Source organism: Hypomesus transpacificus, unplaced genomic scaffold, assembly GCF_021917145.1.
Source record: "Hypomesus transpacificus isolate Combined female unplaced genomic scaffold, fHypTra1 scaffold_208, whole genome shotgun sequence".
NCBI classification, from domain to species: domain Eukaryota; kingdom Metazoa; phylum Chordata; class Actinopteri; order Osmeriformes; family Osmeridae; genus Hypomesus; species Hypomesus transpacificus.
The window spans coordinates 187,394-205,934 of NW_025813748.1; the positions used below are offsets into that span (position 1 = coordinate 187,394).

The 18,541-nt window shown below is 44.2% G+C and overlaps 1 protein-coding gene across 1 annotated transcript in view; it reads right to left on the reverse strand.

The window, feature by feature from the left end:
* mvb12bb (multivesicular body subunit 12Bb) overlaps positions 1–18,109 on the reverse strand; it is a 32,004-nt gene extending 13,895 nt beyond the window's left edge. Inside the window, exons 1-7 of the mRNA XM_047013917.1 lie at positions 18,000–18,109; positions 14,055–14,181; positions 10,508–10,607; positions 8,655–8,741; positions 7,309–7,438; positions 7,131–7,217; positions 1,500–1,591 (exon numbers count right to left, since the gene is read on the reverse strand). Coding sequence (XP_046869873.1) covers positions 1,500–1,591; positions 7,131–7,217; positions 7,309–7,438; positions 8,655–8,741; positions 10,508–10,607; positions 14,055–14,181; positions 18,000–18,109 — 733 coding nt within the window. The remainder of the gene's footprint in view (positions 1–1,499; positions 1,592–7,130; positions 7,218–7,308; positions 7,439–8,654; positions 8,742–10,507; positions 10,608–14,054; positions 14,182–17,999) is intronic.
* Between the last annotated feature and the right edge of the window lie 432 nt (positions 18,110–18,541).

Sequence of the window (18,541 nt, forward strand, 5' to 3'; positions counted from 1 at the left end):
TGGGGCTGGATGAGGGCTCTGCCTCTAACCAAGGACTTGGAGAGATTAGGGAGCCAGCCCGCTGAGAGCCAGGCCCCTGAGAGCCAGGCCCCTGACAGCCAGGCCCCTGACAGCCAGGGCCCTGAGAGCCAGGCCCCTGAGAGCCAGGCCTCTGAGAGCCAGGCCCCTGAGAGCCAGGCCTCTGAGAGCCAGGCCCCTGAGAGCCAGGCCTCTGAGAGCCAGGCCACTGGGAGCCAGGCCGCTGGTCATACATGACTCTGGAAGAGTGCTGTATTAGCCTACTCTTCAGTGCCACTTGAACCTCTGTTTAGACAAAGCATGGCACACAGGATGACTCAAATCCTTTGCTATCCTTGTCTACCCTTTCAAAGCTCCCCCCATACCGTCACCTGAATTGTAACAATACCAGCATATTAGCATTCATATAAAACAAAAACAAACATGAATGTGTGATTAACTATATATTCATGCATGTATGATATCTTATAAAATCCTATAAATTACAGGTGTAAAACATTTCAACTGAAAACAAAAATCTGAATGAAGATTTATCTCCAAATCACTGCTTAGAAACACACATTGGAAATGCATACCATCTTTTATTAAAGACATTACTTGCTCATGGTCTAAAAACCATGCATGCTCTGACAGGCTGGTAGATAGTGTCACCTATGTGTCAGGCCAAACAGTAAGCAGGAAGACAACCAGAGTCTAACAGGGATAACTGGGATCCCAGCATCAGCCTGACAGTCCTCCTCTCTGGAGCAGGATGAACCCTCGCCACATGGTGTCTCTCTCCAGCTGGATAAAGGCTGCCTTTTCTGCCTCCTCCGCTCTCTACACCTCCACTACCCAGCCTCCCACATCCGCTCTCTGCACCTCCACCACCCTCCCTCCCACCTCACCTAGACCAGCTCTGCCTACCCGCGCCGTGGCAAAAAGGACTAAACCCCGGCTGCCTTTCATCGAATACTTTCATTGGTTATCATCCCAGGGAGCGTTTAGCTTCAGTCTCGACCACACGAGGAGTAAAAGGAAGGGAAGGTAGATGTGACGATGCCACACGTTGGATCATCTTTGACAGCTGTTAAATGTTCTCCTGAGTGTAGTGGTGAAGCCCTCTGGGAGGCAGTGTTCACTCTTACAGATAAGCACCGCTCTGTACCCGCCCAGTGATGAAAGACACACACACACACACACAGTATTTGTAGATCAATTACCACAACGGCTTTTTTCACACTGGCAGAGATTAAATACTTCCATAAAGACATACAGTACAGCTCTACACGCTTTGAGTATTAGTCTAACTCGAGTCATCTGATCTAAGATGCAGCTTTAAGCACGAACATCGCTGAAAGAAAGTTGAGCGTTTCAATTTTTTACCAAAAATCGAAACTTTGGGCAACGTCTTCCACTGAAACCTCAGAGAGAGGCTCGTCATAAGTTAGTCTCCGACACAAAATAGAGAACACGAGGAGTCTTTTGACAGGATATTTTACCTGACATGGTATAGAGGCCTGAAGTCTGGTGTTGGTAGTCTGGTCTGCTCGAGGTCCTTCTGTAAAGGCTGCTCGGGTCCTTCTCTGCTGGCCTGGAACAGATAGAGGGAACAGCATCACGTGCATGTTCAGCACCTTTACAGTGTTTCAGGTGACATCTGTCTGTCTGAGATTTACAACAGGAGGCCATGATGTGGATTATGTATGGGATGGATTCACAACAGAAGGAACCACCTGTTCAAGCCTGTCGTCGTCAGGACCCCCCACCCCCAACCGTACACCCACCTAGTCTCCCTCACACTCCCTGTTTCCCTTCCACACTGTCTCCCTTCCTTCCTTAGAGTTAGCCTCCTGGTTAGCATATGGTTAGCACACAAGGAAAGTCTAATTCTTGGGAATTGTATAGTGTATTATTGAAAACAGCACACATGTGTACTTCATGGGAAGTCGCAGCTAACAAACATGTACGATTGCAATCCTCATCAATCAAGCTTTCTTGAGTTACAGCCCGAGACTCACTAATCGATAGAGCCAGCCAGAGCAGTAGGTATTCATCAAGCTTCAGGATGGCTGCATAACATGACTTTGCACATGCTTTGAAGTTAAATGTCCTCCGACCGAACGCTATTATTAAATGCATCTCAACTTTGGGAAATCTATAAAAGTTGCTCACAAAACATTCTCATAATAAGAACCCGACATTGTCTTTGCCAAGGTCAAGGGGTTTGGATTGAGATGTATTTGGAGAAGTTGCACGTGAAACAGAGACCTGCATATGGGGAGGGAAAGTGAGGGTGGGAACTGTGGATGGAGAAAGATGACATGGCAACTTTCAGAAAGTTAGAGGATGAAGTGTCTCTGCTTATGGATGTTTGCTATTTTACATAGTCTGCACTGTTTATGGCTGTCATAGCAACTATTAATCTTAACTTTAGGGAGCTTGAAAATAACTAAGTATACATCTGCATACTGTGAGATAGATACTACATGAGTTGTGGATATTCTATGTTCCTATCTATTTGATGAGATAAAAAAAAACAATAATTTCCATCAAGGGCAGTAAAACTGGCTTCCTGACAGCTTGTTGTATTTATGATCAGGACAGAGCAACTCAGATTTATTTGCAATGATAGGGTCGACTTTTCCCCTGTTCATTTACATCAGCATTTGGTCATGTTAAATCCCAGACAATGCTGAATTTTTAAAAGGTTGGCATCAATCTTGTTGAACCGATTGCCACATTTAATGAAGACTTCCTTCAGCCTGCAAAGGTTGACTCCACGTAAGAGACAGAGGGGTACATGTCTCCCCTGGAATTGAGACATTTCACAAACAAAGATAAAATGAAAGGAGATAGTATTGATGCTCTTTTATAGAAATCAGAGCTGAATGGTTGAGTTTATGATACAATATAGAACAATAGGCAGCTTTACTGAGATTCACAGATGCAAATGAGCACCCAGAGAAACACTACCCAAGAGATCTGCTTTGTATTGATATTATCCATTTGATAAGGTCAACACAGTGATATGTGTACAGCATAGTCATTTGAAAGCAATTCCAGGTAAAATAATGATTAGTGAATCAACAAAACCCAGAAGAGAATGCATGTAGCTTGCTTAATCCTTCGATACAAAAACAATATTTTTAAATAAACATGATAAGAGCAGAGAGCAAATTTTTCAGCAAGTTTTCATCAAGCTTGCAATTAAGGATGAAAGTTTGGGACGTAAGTGTTAGTAAGTACATATTCAGCAGCTTTAGACACAAAGGAAAGAGTCTCAGCCCCAAATTCTGTGATTTTTGGTGCACTGGTGAAGAGAACATATGGCAAATTAATTTTATGTCTAATTCTAAAAACAGGGAAGCCAAGTGCATTGCTACATAATCAACTGCAGCATTTGGGCTCAGATTATGTTGGCCACAGGAGCTTTTACTACAATTAATCATCATTTCAGGCAACGAGAGCCATATTGACACATATTCCTAATTTGAATATTTAATTACAGTGTAGATCCTCATTAAATTATAGCTAAACTGGGAACATGGACTAACGGATTACAACAATTACAACACCACTCAAAAGTTTTTTAGTCCAGTGAAATGGAAGACGCATAAAGCAGAGAGTAACAGAAGATAATGTATTTATTGACATTCATATGTTAGGAAAAAATACAATATATATATTTGCATATGTAAAATAAGAATTAATCACTTAATTTACGCATTGTGCTGTGTGTGATGTGTACCCCTTCTGTGAGGTTTTGGAAATAGAATGTGAGAAAACATAAAATAGAGCCGTCTATCCAAGAAGCAGAGCATCACGTCTGTTATCTAGTGGACAGACAAGTGGTATTCTACCGAGAGATGTGGATAAAAATACTAGCAGTGACGAGCCGTATCTGTAATACAGAGGGTTAGGAGCTCTCGTTTTGACACTCATCCTGCTTCTCCTATGACAACATCTCCACACCTTCTTCAACGTGTAGACAGTTGTGCTTTGCAGGCACTGCTTTCGCACCCGTCATTATCATCCTCTAAGCTTTGTGTCAGGTGCTGATAAGAATCTCGGTCTGGATTCACAAATGCGATCTTACTATTTAATTCTGGCGTTTGTGGCATCTCTTTACTCCCCGTTTACTTGATTTGAAACATACCTCGAACTTGAAGGATTCCGCAAAGTTAGTTGGTAAAAAAAAAAAAAGAGTGATAATTTTATTAGAGTCAGGACTTCTGTCAAACCAGGACATGGTTAATGCTGTTCCTCTTGATGGTGAGAGAGGGCTGGTTGACCAGGGTGACTGCAGGGGACGGACCTAGTGTCTATCCCCAGTCAGTGATACAGAGCGTCTAAGCCAGAGGGCAAAAAACGAATAAGCATCCAGTGACGCAATGCATGCTAACGCTGACTGAATTTATATGTTCTACCCACATTTACAAACTGCAAAATACTATGCTTGGCCTTAACATTTGTATTTCCTTCAATTTATAAAAGTATATATACACACACCAGGCTATTATTCTGAGAGACCAGAAGTCTTGATTCTGAGGGAGAACAAAATGAAATTGCAATATTAGCACAAGGCTAATATATGCCACCAGTGGATCCAGAGATCAGGCAGATGCCTCAGTAATGACAGGTTTATCAGGAGGTCAGTTGGCAGCATTGCCAGCGAGCGAGGCAGCCTTTACTCTGCACATTTTAAAAGCGCGACTGGACGGCACAGGTTCTCCACATCCTGGCAACCAGAAATTCAAGAACCTGCACCACGAAAAGGGCGCCTAAATAAACATGCCTTCAAAAGCATGAATTCAAGCAGAACGGGGTTGCAAATTGCAACAATTAACCAGGTAACTAAACTTCACTCAAGCAGACACGTGAGAGATGAAACAGCCCCTCTCTGGTTTAGCTCCTACTTCAAAATTAAATAAAACACAGAACAATACAAATGTTGTGTAGTAGGCCTGTATCTTCATAACATAAAACAAACAACCTCATACAGGCTGAGCATGGAAATGACCCTGTCATAACCGACTATAAAACCTGCTTCTGTGGTTCATTCAAGGACACTCCTTGCTTTTGTTGCCCAAGGCAACACACGTTAGTGTTTGAGGGAACACCAGGATTGAAACTTACAAGCGTCGTTGAAACTGTGCACATTATTGACTGTGTTTAAAACATATTTTCCACTGACTGAAAAGGGCACTTAATTTTAAAGGGTGCGATTTTCCAAGAGCCATAAAGTTGTTAAACTGTAGATAGCCTCAAGGAGACAGAATTAACTCATGCTGAATATGGAAAAAGAAAAGTCTCTGTTTGTAGATCTCAGCCTTCACAAGATTCTCAGTGCATGGTTTAACAAGTTACCATGACACACATACACACACATACACACACAGTATCACAGCTGTAGTGTCCCAGATACACTCCCTAAGTAAAACCTGGAAGGTAGCAAGGCTCATTTATGCTGGAGCTTACTCAGGACAAAGAACGAGCAACTGTCCCCTCTCCCTGCTGGATGTCTACCTGTTTAGAAAGAGGATTCTGCACTCAGGAAAACTACGGCCAATTAAGAAATGAATTGCACACAAAATTGGCACTCTGCTTTATCTGGCGGGAGTATCTTCATCTCACCTTCCTGCCCCTGCAAGCCTGGAAAGTGGATGGAAATTCACTAAAAGTAAGACTGTCACGACGTGGCATGAATTTTAATGTTAATACAAAAACAGGAGTCTGTGATCTCAGCAGGCGATGGAAGGGTGAGGTGGGGTGTTGCTTCGAGGTGCAATTTATGCTCACTAACGCCTCAGCAGCTTGAAAGTGGGCTTCTAAAGAGCGAAGAATTACCGTTCGTAGTTGAGGCGCTTTCTCTAGCATTTCAATATATCAAACATTAATAACTACCTTCTCCCCAAATATGCAAGATTCCCTTCCTAAACTCTGGTCTGGGTTCTGTTTGTTTAAAAAAGGGGGGGGTTCTTTTTTTTATCTTAAAAATGGGGTACTTCAGAGATCCTTCATCACAAGGTTTGTCATCAGAGCAGTGGCGGAATCCTCTGGATAGTTTCACTCCGCCCTGAGCCCCAAGGGACACCATCCACACTCCTGTACCAGCCCCAAACACTGCATCGTACAACTCTGGCAACAGCGCCACCTCACTGAAGGAGACGCCATTGTTTATTTACCATTTTCTCAGGAAATCCCCAGCACTTCATCACGATAAATAATTGAGCGGTTGGAGCTGGACGGGGTACAAAGCCATGCTGTTCGCTCCACAGGCCCCTGGGCAGGGGGAAGACAGTGCAGCTGAGGCTGGGGCAGGGTACAGCGAGGCAGGGCTCTCTCTCTCCTCTCCTCCCCTCCTCTCCTCCACTCCCCTCCTCAGCAGCTGTCTCCCCCTCTCCAGGCTACACCTCTTCCCCTCTGCTCCGTGCAGTGGCGCTGCTGTCACCACACTCACCGAGCCTTCCTCCTCCTCCTCCTCTTCCTCTTGGGACTATGCACTAGCAGGAGTTTAGCCCTCGCTGAAACCCTCAGTCCCATTCAGGGGGTCCTGTCTGGGGCTGGGCACGCCCTTGGGTCCAGCAGCCCATGTCTGCTCACATCCCGTGGTGGACCTGTCTGTGTGTCACTTGTCTGCCATGGATCCCTCGACTACAAGAACAACACTAACAGGAAAACAGGGAGAGGACTAACAACATCCCTGACACTGATGTTCAGTGTCTCTTCACCAACACTGACAATGGGTCAAGAGTCTTACTCTGTGACACAGGAATGACACCTTTGTGTTGTAACCCTGGAACTACGAACACCTTGCTGGGTGGTGTGTTGCTAACGAGGTGGGAGCTACAATTGCTGGGTTGGACGCCCCTGTGTTGCTGGACTCCTGCTGGGTCTGGTGTGCGTTGCCGGCTCATGCTACAAATCGTTGATTGTCATGTGCACAACAATGACAGCAAAGCAGTCACTGGCAATGAGAATCATGAATCTGAGACTCTCACCACTAATAGTTGAAAACAGAAATTAAAAGTGGTGCGAAGGGATGTGATTAAAGTGTCAAGCGTATCGGTGAGCAGAGGTCAAGTGCTCAGCGGCCAGCTTGAGAGCTCAATAGTATCGGTCTACTTTACCTTGTTGGGCTGGACATGGGAACATCGGTGGCCTCTTCCTGGTGCACACTGCCCATCCGATACCATATCCCCATACCGTTCAGCTCCCTATGGAAACAGCAAACCAACAGAATGTCAAAAACGTGGATGAACACGACAATCTCCATGACGACTGTTTCTACGGTCCCGCTCTACTCACCCTATACAAGTGTAGTCAGCCGGTGTGTGTTTGACCTTGGAGATGATCACAAGGTCACACACAGCGGTCTGGGTGTGTCCGCGAGGGCAGAGCTTGACACACAGCCTCTTCTTCCTCAGGGCAGGCTCCTCTGGGAGGCAAAGAAGAGCAGATTTTCTCAGTCCTGGTCCTCTGGTGCCGTCCCCCCCCCCTGCCCTACATGTTCGAGATCTTTCTCGCTTCCAGCACCTCAAATGAATGGGTTGTTCTCTTCTCCTGAGCTTGATAACGACCCATTCATTTGAATCAGGTGTGTTGGTAGAGGGAAACATCTGAAGCATGCAGGGCAGGGGGTCCCTGGGGCTAGGACTGAGGAAGGCTGCATGAGAGGGTCTGCTCAGGGGGGAGAGGAACAGACAAACACTCCCGGACTTGTGTGGAAGGACCGACATTCTCAAGCCAGAGTAAAATTACAGAACACTCTTTCCAGGTTTTGCTGAGACACTAAAATATATTTTATAAGTAGGTAAAACCCTAAAACACTGACACATAGTGAATGTTTACAACTGCTTTCTCCAAATCTGTTTCTTGGCGGCCCAGAGCGCCGTCGTCATGGTAACCCCGTTAAGGTCTTTAATCCTACAAATTATTTTTTGGAACGGATGACGCAAGTCAATCCCCAGACAACTACAGTCCACATCTGGAAAATATAAACTGCGCATTTGACTTAATATTTAGGGTTTAAAGTTGAACTTCATACATTTTGTCAGATGTATAGTGTACATTAAACATGGAAACACACACACAGTAATAAAACATTACATTTTCCTCACTTTGTCCCAGACATCGCTATGCACAGCCATATTACTTTTCAGCCTTGGTCATTTATATCCGAGCAAAAGCAAAAAGTTCAGTGTAAATGATAACTAACATAACAAACAAGCTGTCTGCCACCCGACACCAAAATATTATTGCATTTCCAAGGCATGGATAGTGAGGTTAGAAATACATAGCACTGGAAAGGCACTAAAGCACCTAGGGATGCATTTCATTAATATTAGATAAGCCCCATCCTCTCGTCCTCTTCCCAAATAAATACATAAATAAATAAGCCCCTCATAAAGAGAGGCCGGCTCCAGCTGAGATAAACAATGACTCATGATTCTCGTCTCTTCTACCTCCGGGGCAAAATGTTTATTTTATTCCTACAGACCATCATAAATTAAACTAACCTGCACCGATAAAACATTCACTCTCTCAGCTGCCCTGGAGGACGTGCTCCCATTCTGGGTCAGGGAAGGTGAGAGGAAGAGGAGAGGTGTGATTAAAACCTTCAGATTTTCGGTTGGGATGAACCTGTGACTTACGTGTGTCAAGTGTTTCTGAGAGGAGGGAGAAACCCTCTGGTAAGGTGTCCTTCAAATCAATCAGCCTCATGTCAACAACGACGTTGGCTGTTTGGTTCTGAAAGGACAGAGGAAGACAACGGTTGCAGGACTCGAGAACCACAAACGAGGAAGTAAAGTGAGGAACGGGTTATTTTGTTTCCAGGGGGCTCTCAGAGGAAACCGTAAAGACAATTGAATCGATCATTTGCTAAAAGCTTGGGATGCCTTTAAAGAGAGTACACAATGGTGGAAGTAATTACTTTATAATAGCTTATTTTAAAAAGAGAATGCATCTGTGAACTTGCAATCATTGTCAGCCCTTGGAGAGGAACAGAGAGGATGTGGGGGGCTGTCCTGTTCATCATGGTGGGAATGGTTAAAAACAATCAGGGATTGGTTAGTTGACATTTTCAAGCATGACTCTTCTCAGCCGCTGAGCCTCCAGTCGTTACATTTTCATTTTTCCCGGTAATAAATTGCCATAATACACAGCGCCAGTGCTGACTAGAGTGACCCAGCCGTGACTGGAGGCGTCCGAAAATCTAGATTCCGCTGCTACTGTTGCCCAGTAGTCATTACCATTAGAGGCATTTTTTATTCATAGTTTTTATTCTGACTTAGGGTAGAATATGGATGAATGTTATTACTATGCATGAATCCTTTTCTCAGCTTGTTTCTCCCTCTTTTGCAAGAGAGCTTTTTCCCATCAGGACCTGACAAGAGGACCATCTACCTCCAACCTGGAGGATGATAAATCACAACCTGTTTACTTCCCTCCACATTATTCACTGACTAATTTTCCAGAATCTGTTTTTGTCAAAGACAATTACAGTTGGGGCTATATTGACTGGCAGACAGAATAGCCTTTGTTGATGGCTCTGCCATGTTTCATTTGTGTCAAGTTGTTTAAAACAGTGTGGACATGGATTTTAGGATAACACACAGGAACGGGAAAAAAGTTATGTGTCTGATAAAAACTGAACTGTGGACTCGATCGAGACAATGGTCAACCAAAAATATAACCATAACCTAAACGTGAGGTGGAAGAAAAATAGATAACTAGAGGACATTTTTGTAAAACGGGCATTGAGACAACTTGAAAACTACTGCAAATGGAGAGAGAAGTTAAGGATTGCATTGTAAAGTAAAATATGCTTCTGGTTACCAACTTTCCACAGTTTAATCTATAAACTGTACATAATCTATTCAGAATTCAGTACGAGGGAGGAATGTATTCAGAGTGTAGATATAATCCTGGCTGCTGACACAAACAGCAAGATCTCTCAGAGGACAGAGAGACACAGATATTTAAATAGGTGCCCTGTTTTGAACCATATTGAACTATTCGTTTGAAGTGTCGTCTCTTATAAAATACGTTTTTCATTTTCAGAATTTCAGAAGAGTGGTTAGCAGGTATCCACAATTTCCTTGGGGACAAGGTTAATAGAATAAATAGAAATAAAAGAGATACAAGCTCATTGTAATCTCATGAATAATAATTAATAATACTCTCTTGAGGACATAGATACACCTGCAGTATAACCACAGAATCCCACTAAGGTAGCAGACAACATGACATACAGATCTCATCTTCGTAGACTAAGTTCAAGCTGGCAGTCCTTTTAAACCATACTTTTAAAAGTCAAGGGAACATTTTGGGTCAGGGGTCGACAAAAAAACAAAAGATAGTTTAACCCTGTTCTGGGATCTTAATCATCAAAGCGATTTAGAGAGATGGGGAATCATGAGATTTCAAACCACAAAACAACAGTTGCAAGGCAAAAAACAAACAAAAGAAGAGATAGGGACCGAAAGAAAGCCTCCATTTCCACTTACATTTCCTGTGGAGAAACAGAGGTAGCGTGTGACCTTGGATTTGAATAGGCCGTCCTTCCACAGGTCTGCATCGGAGCCATCTGTTGTTTGTGCAACCTTCGTGGAAAAAAAAAACAAGGGGAAGGCTACACGGATGAGGTGGGATGAAGTTAATGTATGTACGGAGGGAGCGTGTTTCTCTCGCTTCTTCCCTTGCATACTTGCCTTAATTAACGCTTCCCTGCACCGGCGCTCTGTCTCATTAGTGCCCTATGTTGGTTAAGAAGGAGCCGTAGCCTCCAAAAAGGTGGCTAAATATATCCTCTCCTGAGACGAGCCTGATTAAAGACAGCCTGACAAAAAGAGCTGCACTAACAAGGAAGAACCAAACCTAAACTTTTACGAACCGTCTGAAAGATCCTGGTTCGGGGTGTGAGGAGAACATTGGTTGTTTTGAAGAGGTGGAAGTGGTGTTAGTTCCTGTCGTCCCTGTGCTGTTGACCTCCAGTCACAAACACACCAAGAGGACTTGTACATTCCCCTGTTCGTGTCTGTTGGGTATTCAATTAATGAACTGAATCGTATGAATCTTGTGGTAATTCAGTGTAGGACTGCATTATGTGATATTCTATCGAGACATGCAACGCCACAGAGAAGGACGTAAGTATGTGTGTGCGTATGTTTGTATGTATGACGAAAGTGTATCTCCAACCATTGTAGATGAGGATCAGTTAGTGTTGAGAGTGAGTTCACAGCTATTATTGGTCTACCTGTTTGTGAATGAGTACCACTTACATAGACCAGCAATCAAGCTTATCTAATGAGTTGTCTTATCATCAAAGAATCAGTCAAATGAGTAATTTTCTGAAGGAATCCTTTACAAAGAAGAGTCTGTGTAATGAGGTTCACTGAAACGAAAGGAGTCATAGATCTGCACACCCACCCACTCACACCACCTCACCTTTCTGACAATAATGATGAATGACCCTGGTGATTGGAGGGGGAGGAGGGGACGGGGGGATAGAGACTCATGTTAAACCACCAGTCAGTAGACAAGATGAGAGACAGGATGAGAGAGTAGGAGAAGGAGAGAGAGAAGGAGAGAGAGGAGACACAAAGAGAGAGAGAGAGAGAGAGAGAGAGAGAGAGAGAGAGAGAGAGAGAGAGAGAGAGAGAGAGAGAGAGAGAGAGAGAGAGAGAGAGAGAGAGAGAGAGAGAGAAAGAGAGAGAGAGAGGGCATCTCCACCATGCGCCACAGTGAAAGGTCCCAGAAGGGAGGCTATACATCACACCCCATCCCCCCTTCATCCACCCTGCCCTCCCCCCTTCATCCACCCTGCCCCCCCATCCCCCCTTACAAGACAACCCGTCTTGGCCAGTTTTTCCAGGTCAGTAGCCAGCGCATCCTGTCAGCGTAAACAAAGGGCTGCCTGGGTGAAACCCAAAGTCAAGACGGGGAGTAACGAGGGCACGGCGCTCAGAGGAGGCCCCTCAGGCGTCCTCCTGCCAGCGCGCCAGCAGCAGGGGACGGTGTGCCCGGAATGCCAAACGACCCCAACCTCGGAGGGGCAGAAAAGGAGGGCGAGGGGTGTACGCTCTCTCTCGCCTCCTCCGCTGCCCGCAAGCCTCCGTCTTCAAACGAGCATTTGCGCGGCGCCGCACGATCGTACCTGAGATCTCACTTGACATCAATTGCTGTGTGTTGTCGCTGTGATGTCGGGATGAATCAAACTTACTGTTTGATTTGAAATCAGATGATAGACTGACAGATCCAACTGTCAATTCCAAAAAGCCTCACCGTGAAAGTGATCTAACGACTACTAAGGAGTCCTGGAGGACTAGTGGGGACTGTGAAGAACCTGGTTGAAGATCTATAAAGAGATACTGATGAAGTAGAGATGTCAGCCAGGAGGAAGCTGAAATAAGACGCACCTTCAATACATCTGGTCTTTCGAGACTTGGGTTTAAGCAATCAAAAGCAAACACTGGCAGACAAAAAAGCATAATTTCAGCACAGAAGATCTCATGAAGAGAGCAACTTTAGCCGGTGTATTAGTCTAGCCAATGAACCTGGAGTTGAGTCAGAAGGAGACAAATCCTGTGGATAATTACAGTAGAATTACATTGAGAAACTGTATGATATTACCTGGTGACCCTACAGCCCATCCTACTGGAGTCATACCAGATCTTTCTGTGGAGAAGAACCTTGGAGTCTTCTCCACAACATCTGTGAAGTTGGTAAACTTGCTCACAGGAAGTTCCTGCCGGTAACAGGATGTTCGGCTTATGCTAGCACCATTCTTCCTCAAACGCATGTATGCTAGTAGGTTTATGAGGATTGTCTATTATACGTAGGAAAATGTAACACACAGATTCCCTGAGCAGTGTGTGTGTGTGTGTGTGTGTGTCAGAGGCTGCTGAAGGTGTTTGATGTGAGGAGGCTGCTGATGCTTGAGTACAGGACCCTGATCCCAGTGGAGCACTGTTTGATCTGGGCTGCTCTCCACTGCCTCAACAACCTGTTAACGTTCAGAGTCGCTCAGAGACGAGCGCCTGAAGAGCAAAAGAGTTAACGAGCTCCTTGATCTGCTCTGCGGAATGTCGTGGCCTGCTTAAAAAGAAGAAGAAAAAAAACCTTCAGTCATTTCCAAGGAGGGTTCCAGAGAGGGAACCCAGCTTTTTACGTGAGGGAGGAGGATTTTGCCAATAACACAGGACTTACGTACAGGAGTGGGCATCCCTGTATGAAAAGTTAGCGTGTACCGAATGATATGTCAGATCAACAGACACACAGCTGCAGCACTGATGCTGTGCTCTCTCCCTGTTTGTCACCGCCATGTGGTGAACAGGCAGGTTTAGCGCCAGGGGGGGCAAAGCCTTCCCATCTACACCCACCAGAGACTACAGCGGCTGGGCTGCGTGGGGTGGGGCAGGAAGAGAGGAAGAACGAGATGGGAGGAAGGAGAGGGGGATTGAAGGAAGAAAGAGAAGAAGGGGGGGGGGGGGGGGGTGAGAGGAAGACAGAGAGATTATGGGAAGACAGAACAGAGATTGGCCCCTGAGCCTACTCTGGGCGATATGAATGTTTGCTTTGTGCCTTTGTTAGAGGAACAAATCCTTCTCTCCATCTCTCCTGTTCCTCTCACCAGATCAGAGAACATGGCTCCCATGGGCCAGTGGCACGGCTGCCCTACTTTCCTCTTCACCCGCACACTCCACAACATTACTGGGGAGCCAAAAAGCCTGCAACCCCTCTTGCTTGTGAGAAAGCTAAACAAACATGGGGACACCATGCCAGAGCACTAGGGGGCATGCAGTACAGTAGGGCTTGTTAAAGCACCGCTTCTGGTGAACCAGATCCACAACAAACAAGAGGAGCAGTGGGACAATCACAATCATCAAAGTAAACTCCATGAATTAGTTATCTGATGTCGCTCCCAAACTCTCGACACCTCTTATGAGCTGGTCTACATTGAGATGTGCGATACTGTAGGCACAATGAGGATACACCGTGTTTAAGACTTGAATCAGCTCTTTGTGTTTCAGTACAACACTTGTACTCACAACATGGTAATGAGCAGGTGCCTTGCTTTGTGATGTCACCACTCCGACGGCAGTGATTGGATCAGCAGGTGGGTCTGGAATCACGTTGGTCAGGCTCGCTTCAGCCATGATCCTGGCAATCTGGATACTGTAAAGAACAAAAATACACCATCAGCATCATGATTGAACTACTTACATCTTCATTACCTAACAAATACATAGTGGTATGGGAATAGTTCTCACTGCACACAGGGTAAAGGTCATCAGCAGGAGATACGAATTACCCTGAAAATCAATCTCACTCCTTTGGACTGAAGCATTAATGGTAGAGACTACTATATGAACTGATAAATATTTCTCTTGGCTAGGATGATTCTTTATAGAATGACAAGTGAGACCAATGTCTAAACGCAATTAGACACTAATGTCACTAAATTACAGCTAAAAAGGAGTGGTCGCATATTTTCAAAGAAAGTGATCAATGCTATGTATCACTGGGTAATGTGTAGGCATGTGCGAGGCTTTCACAAGGATAAGTGGCGTTTGCCATTTGATTACATTATGTTTTAAATTAAAGCATCCTTGAAGGATAAGTGGAACAGTTAGTGCATTCAATCTAAATTGTTTACTGAATTGTTTTTTCTCTAATTAAGTTTATCCTTTTCGGGAATTAACTGCAGAAATATCAATCTCGTTTATAAACGCTAGTTAACTTACAACAAGCCCCAAGATGGTACGTTTGGGCTAATCTGGTCGCCTTGCGTTTATCTGTGCAAGGCAAACGTTCCTTATGGTGATAGTGGCACATTAGCAAACATGTACTGTAGCCTACGTTAGCGCAATGTCTGGCTGGTCTTAGTAGTTCATTAACGTTAGGTGCACATCAAAACACATTAAGCAGATGGCCAAACATGTTTTAGGTTTTTAATGTTTCTTTAACTGAGCCTCAAGCTTACAAACTCAAACTGCATGGATTGATAATCACTTAACATTTGGAAGTTTTAGGTTATTCTTAGACAGTACAATGTTATGTGTCGGATACCAAGATCAATTACAGGTAATATATTATATCCTATATAGTCCTGTTTTTAAGTTTGTCTTACCCTGCGCAAAGTGAAATGGCAGCAGTTTACGGACTACTCTGCAAAATATAATCGTTCGTGACACACAGCCGTTAGGCTACTACCTGTGTTTTGTTCCATGAATCATATCACGTTTGGCTAATTATTTACTAGGTCAAAGGTTACAATTGCGTTTGTGTCCTCTGGTTCATTCCTACCATAATCCTCCTAAAATGCCGCTTTTTGGTCTCTTCTAATCTATGTTGTTGACCATCAAAGGTTGACCTAATGAATGAAAGCCATAATATGTGTACTGCAAGGACTGTTGATAGAATTCACAAATTAATGTGGGTGGTGGCTCAACAAATATGAATCAGGATCTCATTCTCGACTAAATGAAACATGAGACCAAGTGGTTGTGGGTAGGAAACACAGGGCCAGCATAAATTAGAAACGCAGCATCCCAGTGGAGTATACAACACAGGTTTGTTAAGGCACACATGAACTAAACAAGATTTAATGAAGATAATAAGGTAATAAGACCTCTTATGACCATCGTTATTCATGACTAACTGACAGTCAGTCCGTGTCCATTGCTCACAGCAGACTGCTGTACATGTGTCAGAGAGAGTGATGGTGGGCTGTTGTTCACGCTGAGGATGACGTGGAGTCCGGCTGAACACACCAAACGACCCAGACCACTGCATCTCAGCGACAGGCGAGTGTGACTGGTGATTCTTTGCGTACTTTATTTACATCCTCGTCTGTAATCAACATTGGATCGGGCTGTCTCAGATTGTTTTCTGCAATCTGGCAGCATTGTAAACCACGTTGACAGGTTATCTCACTTCACGTGCTCAATACGCGAAGGGTGGAGATTATAAAAGAGAGTTTCTGGTGTCGAGGCACACCTGTTAAAGTAATGGTCTAATTATGGAAAAGGTGACGAAACACTCAACGCAGAATTCTCAAGATAGTGAGCAGCACATGCTAACTGAGAACACCGCCAGCCATTACAGTGTTTTAATGTACTTCACAACGCATGCTGAGGACTGTGAGGGAAGATGAATGATGGCCCTGATGGCACCATTCTGGGGGGGAGTAACAGTGGCGCAAAGTATGCATACCATTACAGCCGGATCGGGGAGGGCGGTATTAAAACTGGGGTTTCTTTGTTGATACTATTCTATGGCATTATCCAAAGGATTAAAGCTCAAGCAAACATATGATTACCTGTAATTAATAGTGATACATATCTATATCTTCACTATGACAGTTAGGGTCAAAAATGGCGCACATTTGACACAGTTATTCTGGCAGCGTTGTAATGCATTGCCATGGCAACCTCGAGGTTTTATTGTTGCACTGGAGTGTTTTTTTTTTTTTTTTGCACTTTAGATGAGATCTTATTGTTATACACTGTTAAAATACAGACCGTTCCTTCTTCCTATACCACCGAAATACTGTTAGATCTATTACTCTTTCTAAATGCACTATTGTATGTCGCTGTGGATAAAATCATCTGGTAAATGAATAAAACGCAAAGATATTGTGAATCCTTGGTGTTCCATCCCCCATGATAGCTTCTCCAGCGATGCTCCCCTCACGTGGAAAGGTCACCTGCAGTGGTTTTTAATTTGCTGACACTAGTCTGGGGACTTTAAAGATGGAGATTTCTGTTGCCACCGAGATTAATAATATCCCTCTCATCTCAACCTGGGAAATCTACCCAGCCCCAATGCCCCTTATCACCCTGGTGAACCCATTACTGGCTGTTCAAACCTGCAGGTCTCCACTCAAATATGATTTCCTCGCTCTTCTGTCTACTCATAGAGAACCCCTGAATAGCTTATAATAACATGTTTTAAGAACCCTTAAAACCCCTGAAGGATACAGCCCTGCACTACTATGTAATATCCACGCTTTTCTGCGTGTAATTAAAGGTCAGCATGGGCTGGTCTCAGCGTTGCCATGGCTGACAGATCTCCACTGCTTTCACCCCTCTCCTGGAACATGGTGGCCTTGACAAATGTGATTAAATCTTTCTTTTAAGCCATCTGTTTTCCTGGCACCAAAATGCACAAGTTGTACCAGGAAACTTAGGAGTCTCATCAGTAATGTGGATGTTTCAGATGTTGGTAATCAGGTTTATGTACAACGCATTTCTCAAAAATGGTCAAGGTTGACCTCATCCTAACTTTATACAGTCGATAAGACTACTCATTGTTTCAGTAAATAAGATTAGTTATCACCTTCACTGTTTAGGACACTTTTTGCATGCTATCCCTTCACAAAGCAGTTGACAAGTTCAAGGTAACTATTTTTTGCCTTTCTGGTTGCCCTTTCTTTCTCGCCATTTACTATCGCCTTAATATTTAACACTCTCACACACACTCCCTCTCTCTGTACTGTCACCTTAATCTTCAACATACTCTCTCTTTCTTTCTTCTCTCTCTCTCTCTCTCTCTCTCTCTCTCTCTCTCTCTCTCTCTCTCTCTCTCTCTCTCTCTCTCTCTCTCTCTCTCTCTCTCTCTCTCCCTCTCCTCTCCCCCCCTCTCTCTCCCCCGTCTGGCAGGGAGTCTGTCCTGCTCCAACTGACTGCACCTCGCTGCCCTTGTGCAGCGGTGTGCCAGTTGTGCCGTCCTCCATTGCTGTGAATGCCACCATCTGGTGTGCCACGTGGACATCATAATCTCTCCTTAATTACATTAGCAGCGCAATCAGTTACTGCATTACAAGGCCAGGCGAAGAGCTTTTAAATCTTGGAGGAAATCATAAATAATTGCACTAAGTACCCGGCGCCAGATGTGCGTGCCAACTTGGCTGGCACGAGATAAATAGTAACCTCGACGACGGTGTTCGATGTAACTCTGTAAGCGTTTTTTGGACAGTGTCATATTTTTACCCTTTGGTGTTTCCTCCTCTAGGTCCACACCTCTTCTGGTCTGGCTCACTCTCCGCCACAGCTGAGGAGAAGCTCATCACCGAGATGTCCGGAACATTCTTAACATCCATAATATCCGTAACACAAATGACAACATCAGTGTTGTACCTGTCACTCCAAAAAAACACTAAAGGACTGTGTTTATCCATAGGTGTACAAAGTAGTATCCTATACTCCATACCAGATCACTTATCTGTTTCTGAAAGTATTTTCCCCCCTGTGTCCACCCCCCCCCCCCAACCTCCATTTACACTTTATGGTTGTAAGACAAATGTAAGACAAAAATTATCTTCAACACCACTTGAATTATTTAACATACCTGTCTATACAAAAAAAAAACGGATTCAAATCACCAGAAACACAGAGCGAAAGAATAGATTAATTACTTAGTATTCAAATCTTCACGTTAATAATTATGCGTGTTGTTTTAAAGACAGGAATGTCTGCTCCATTTATCATATTCAAATGAGGCAGCTCTAAAATAATCGACGCCCCGGTGTTTA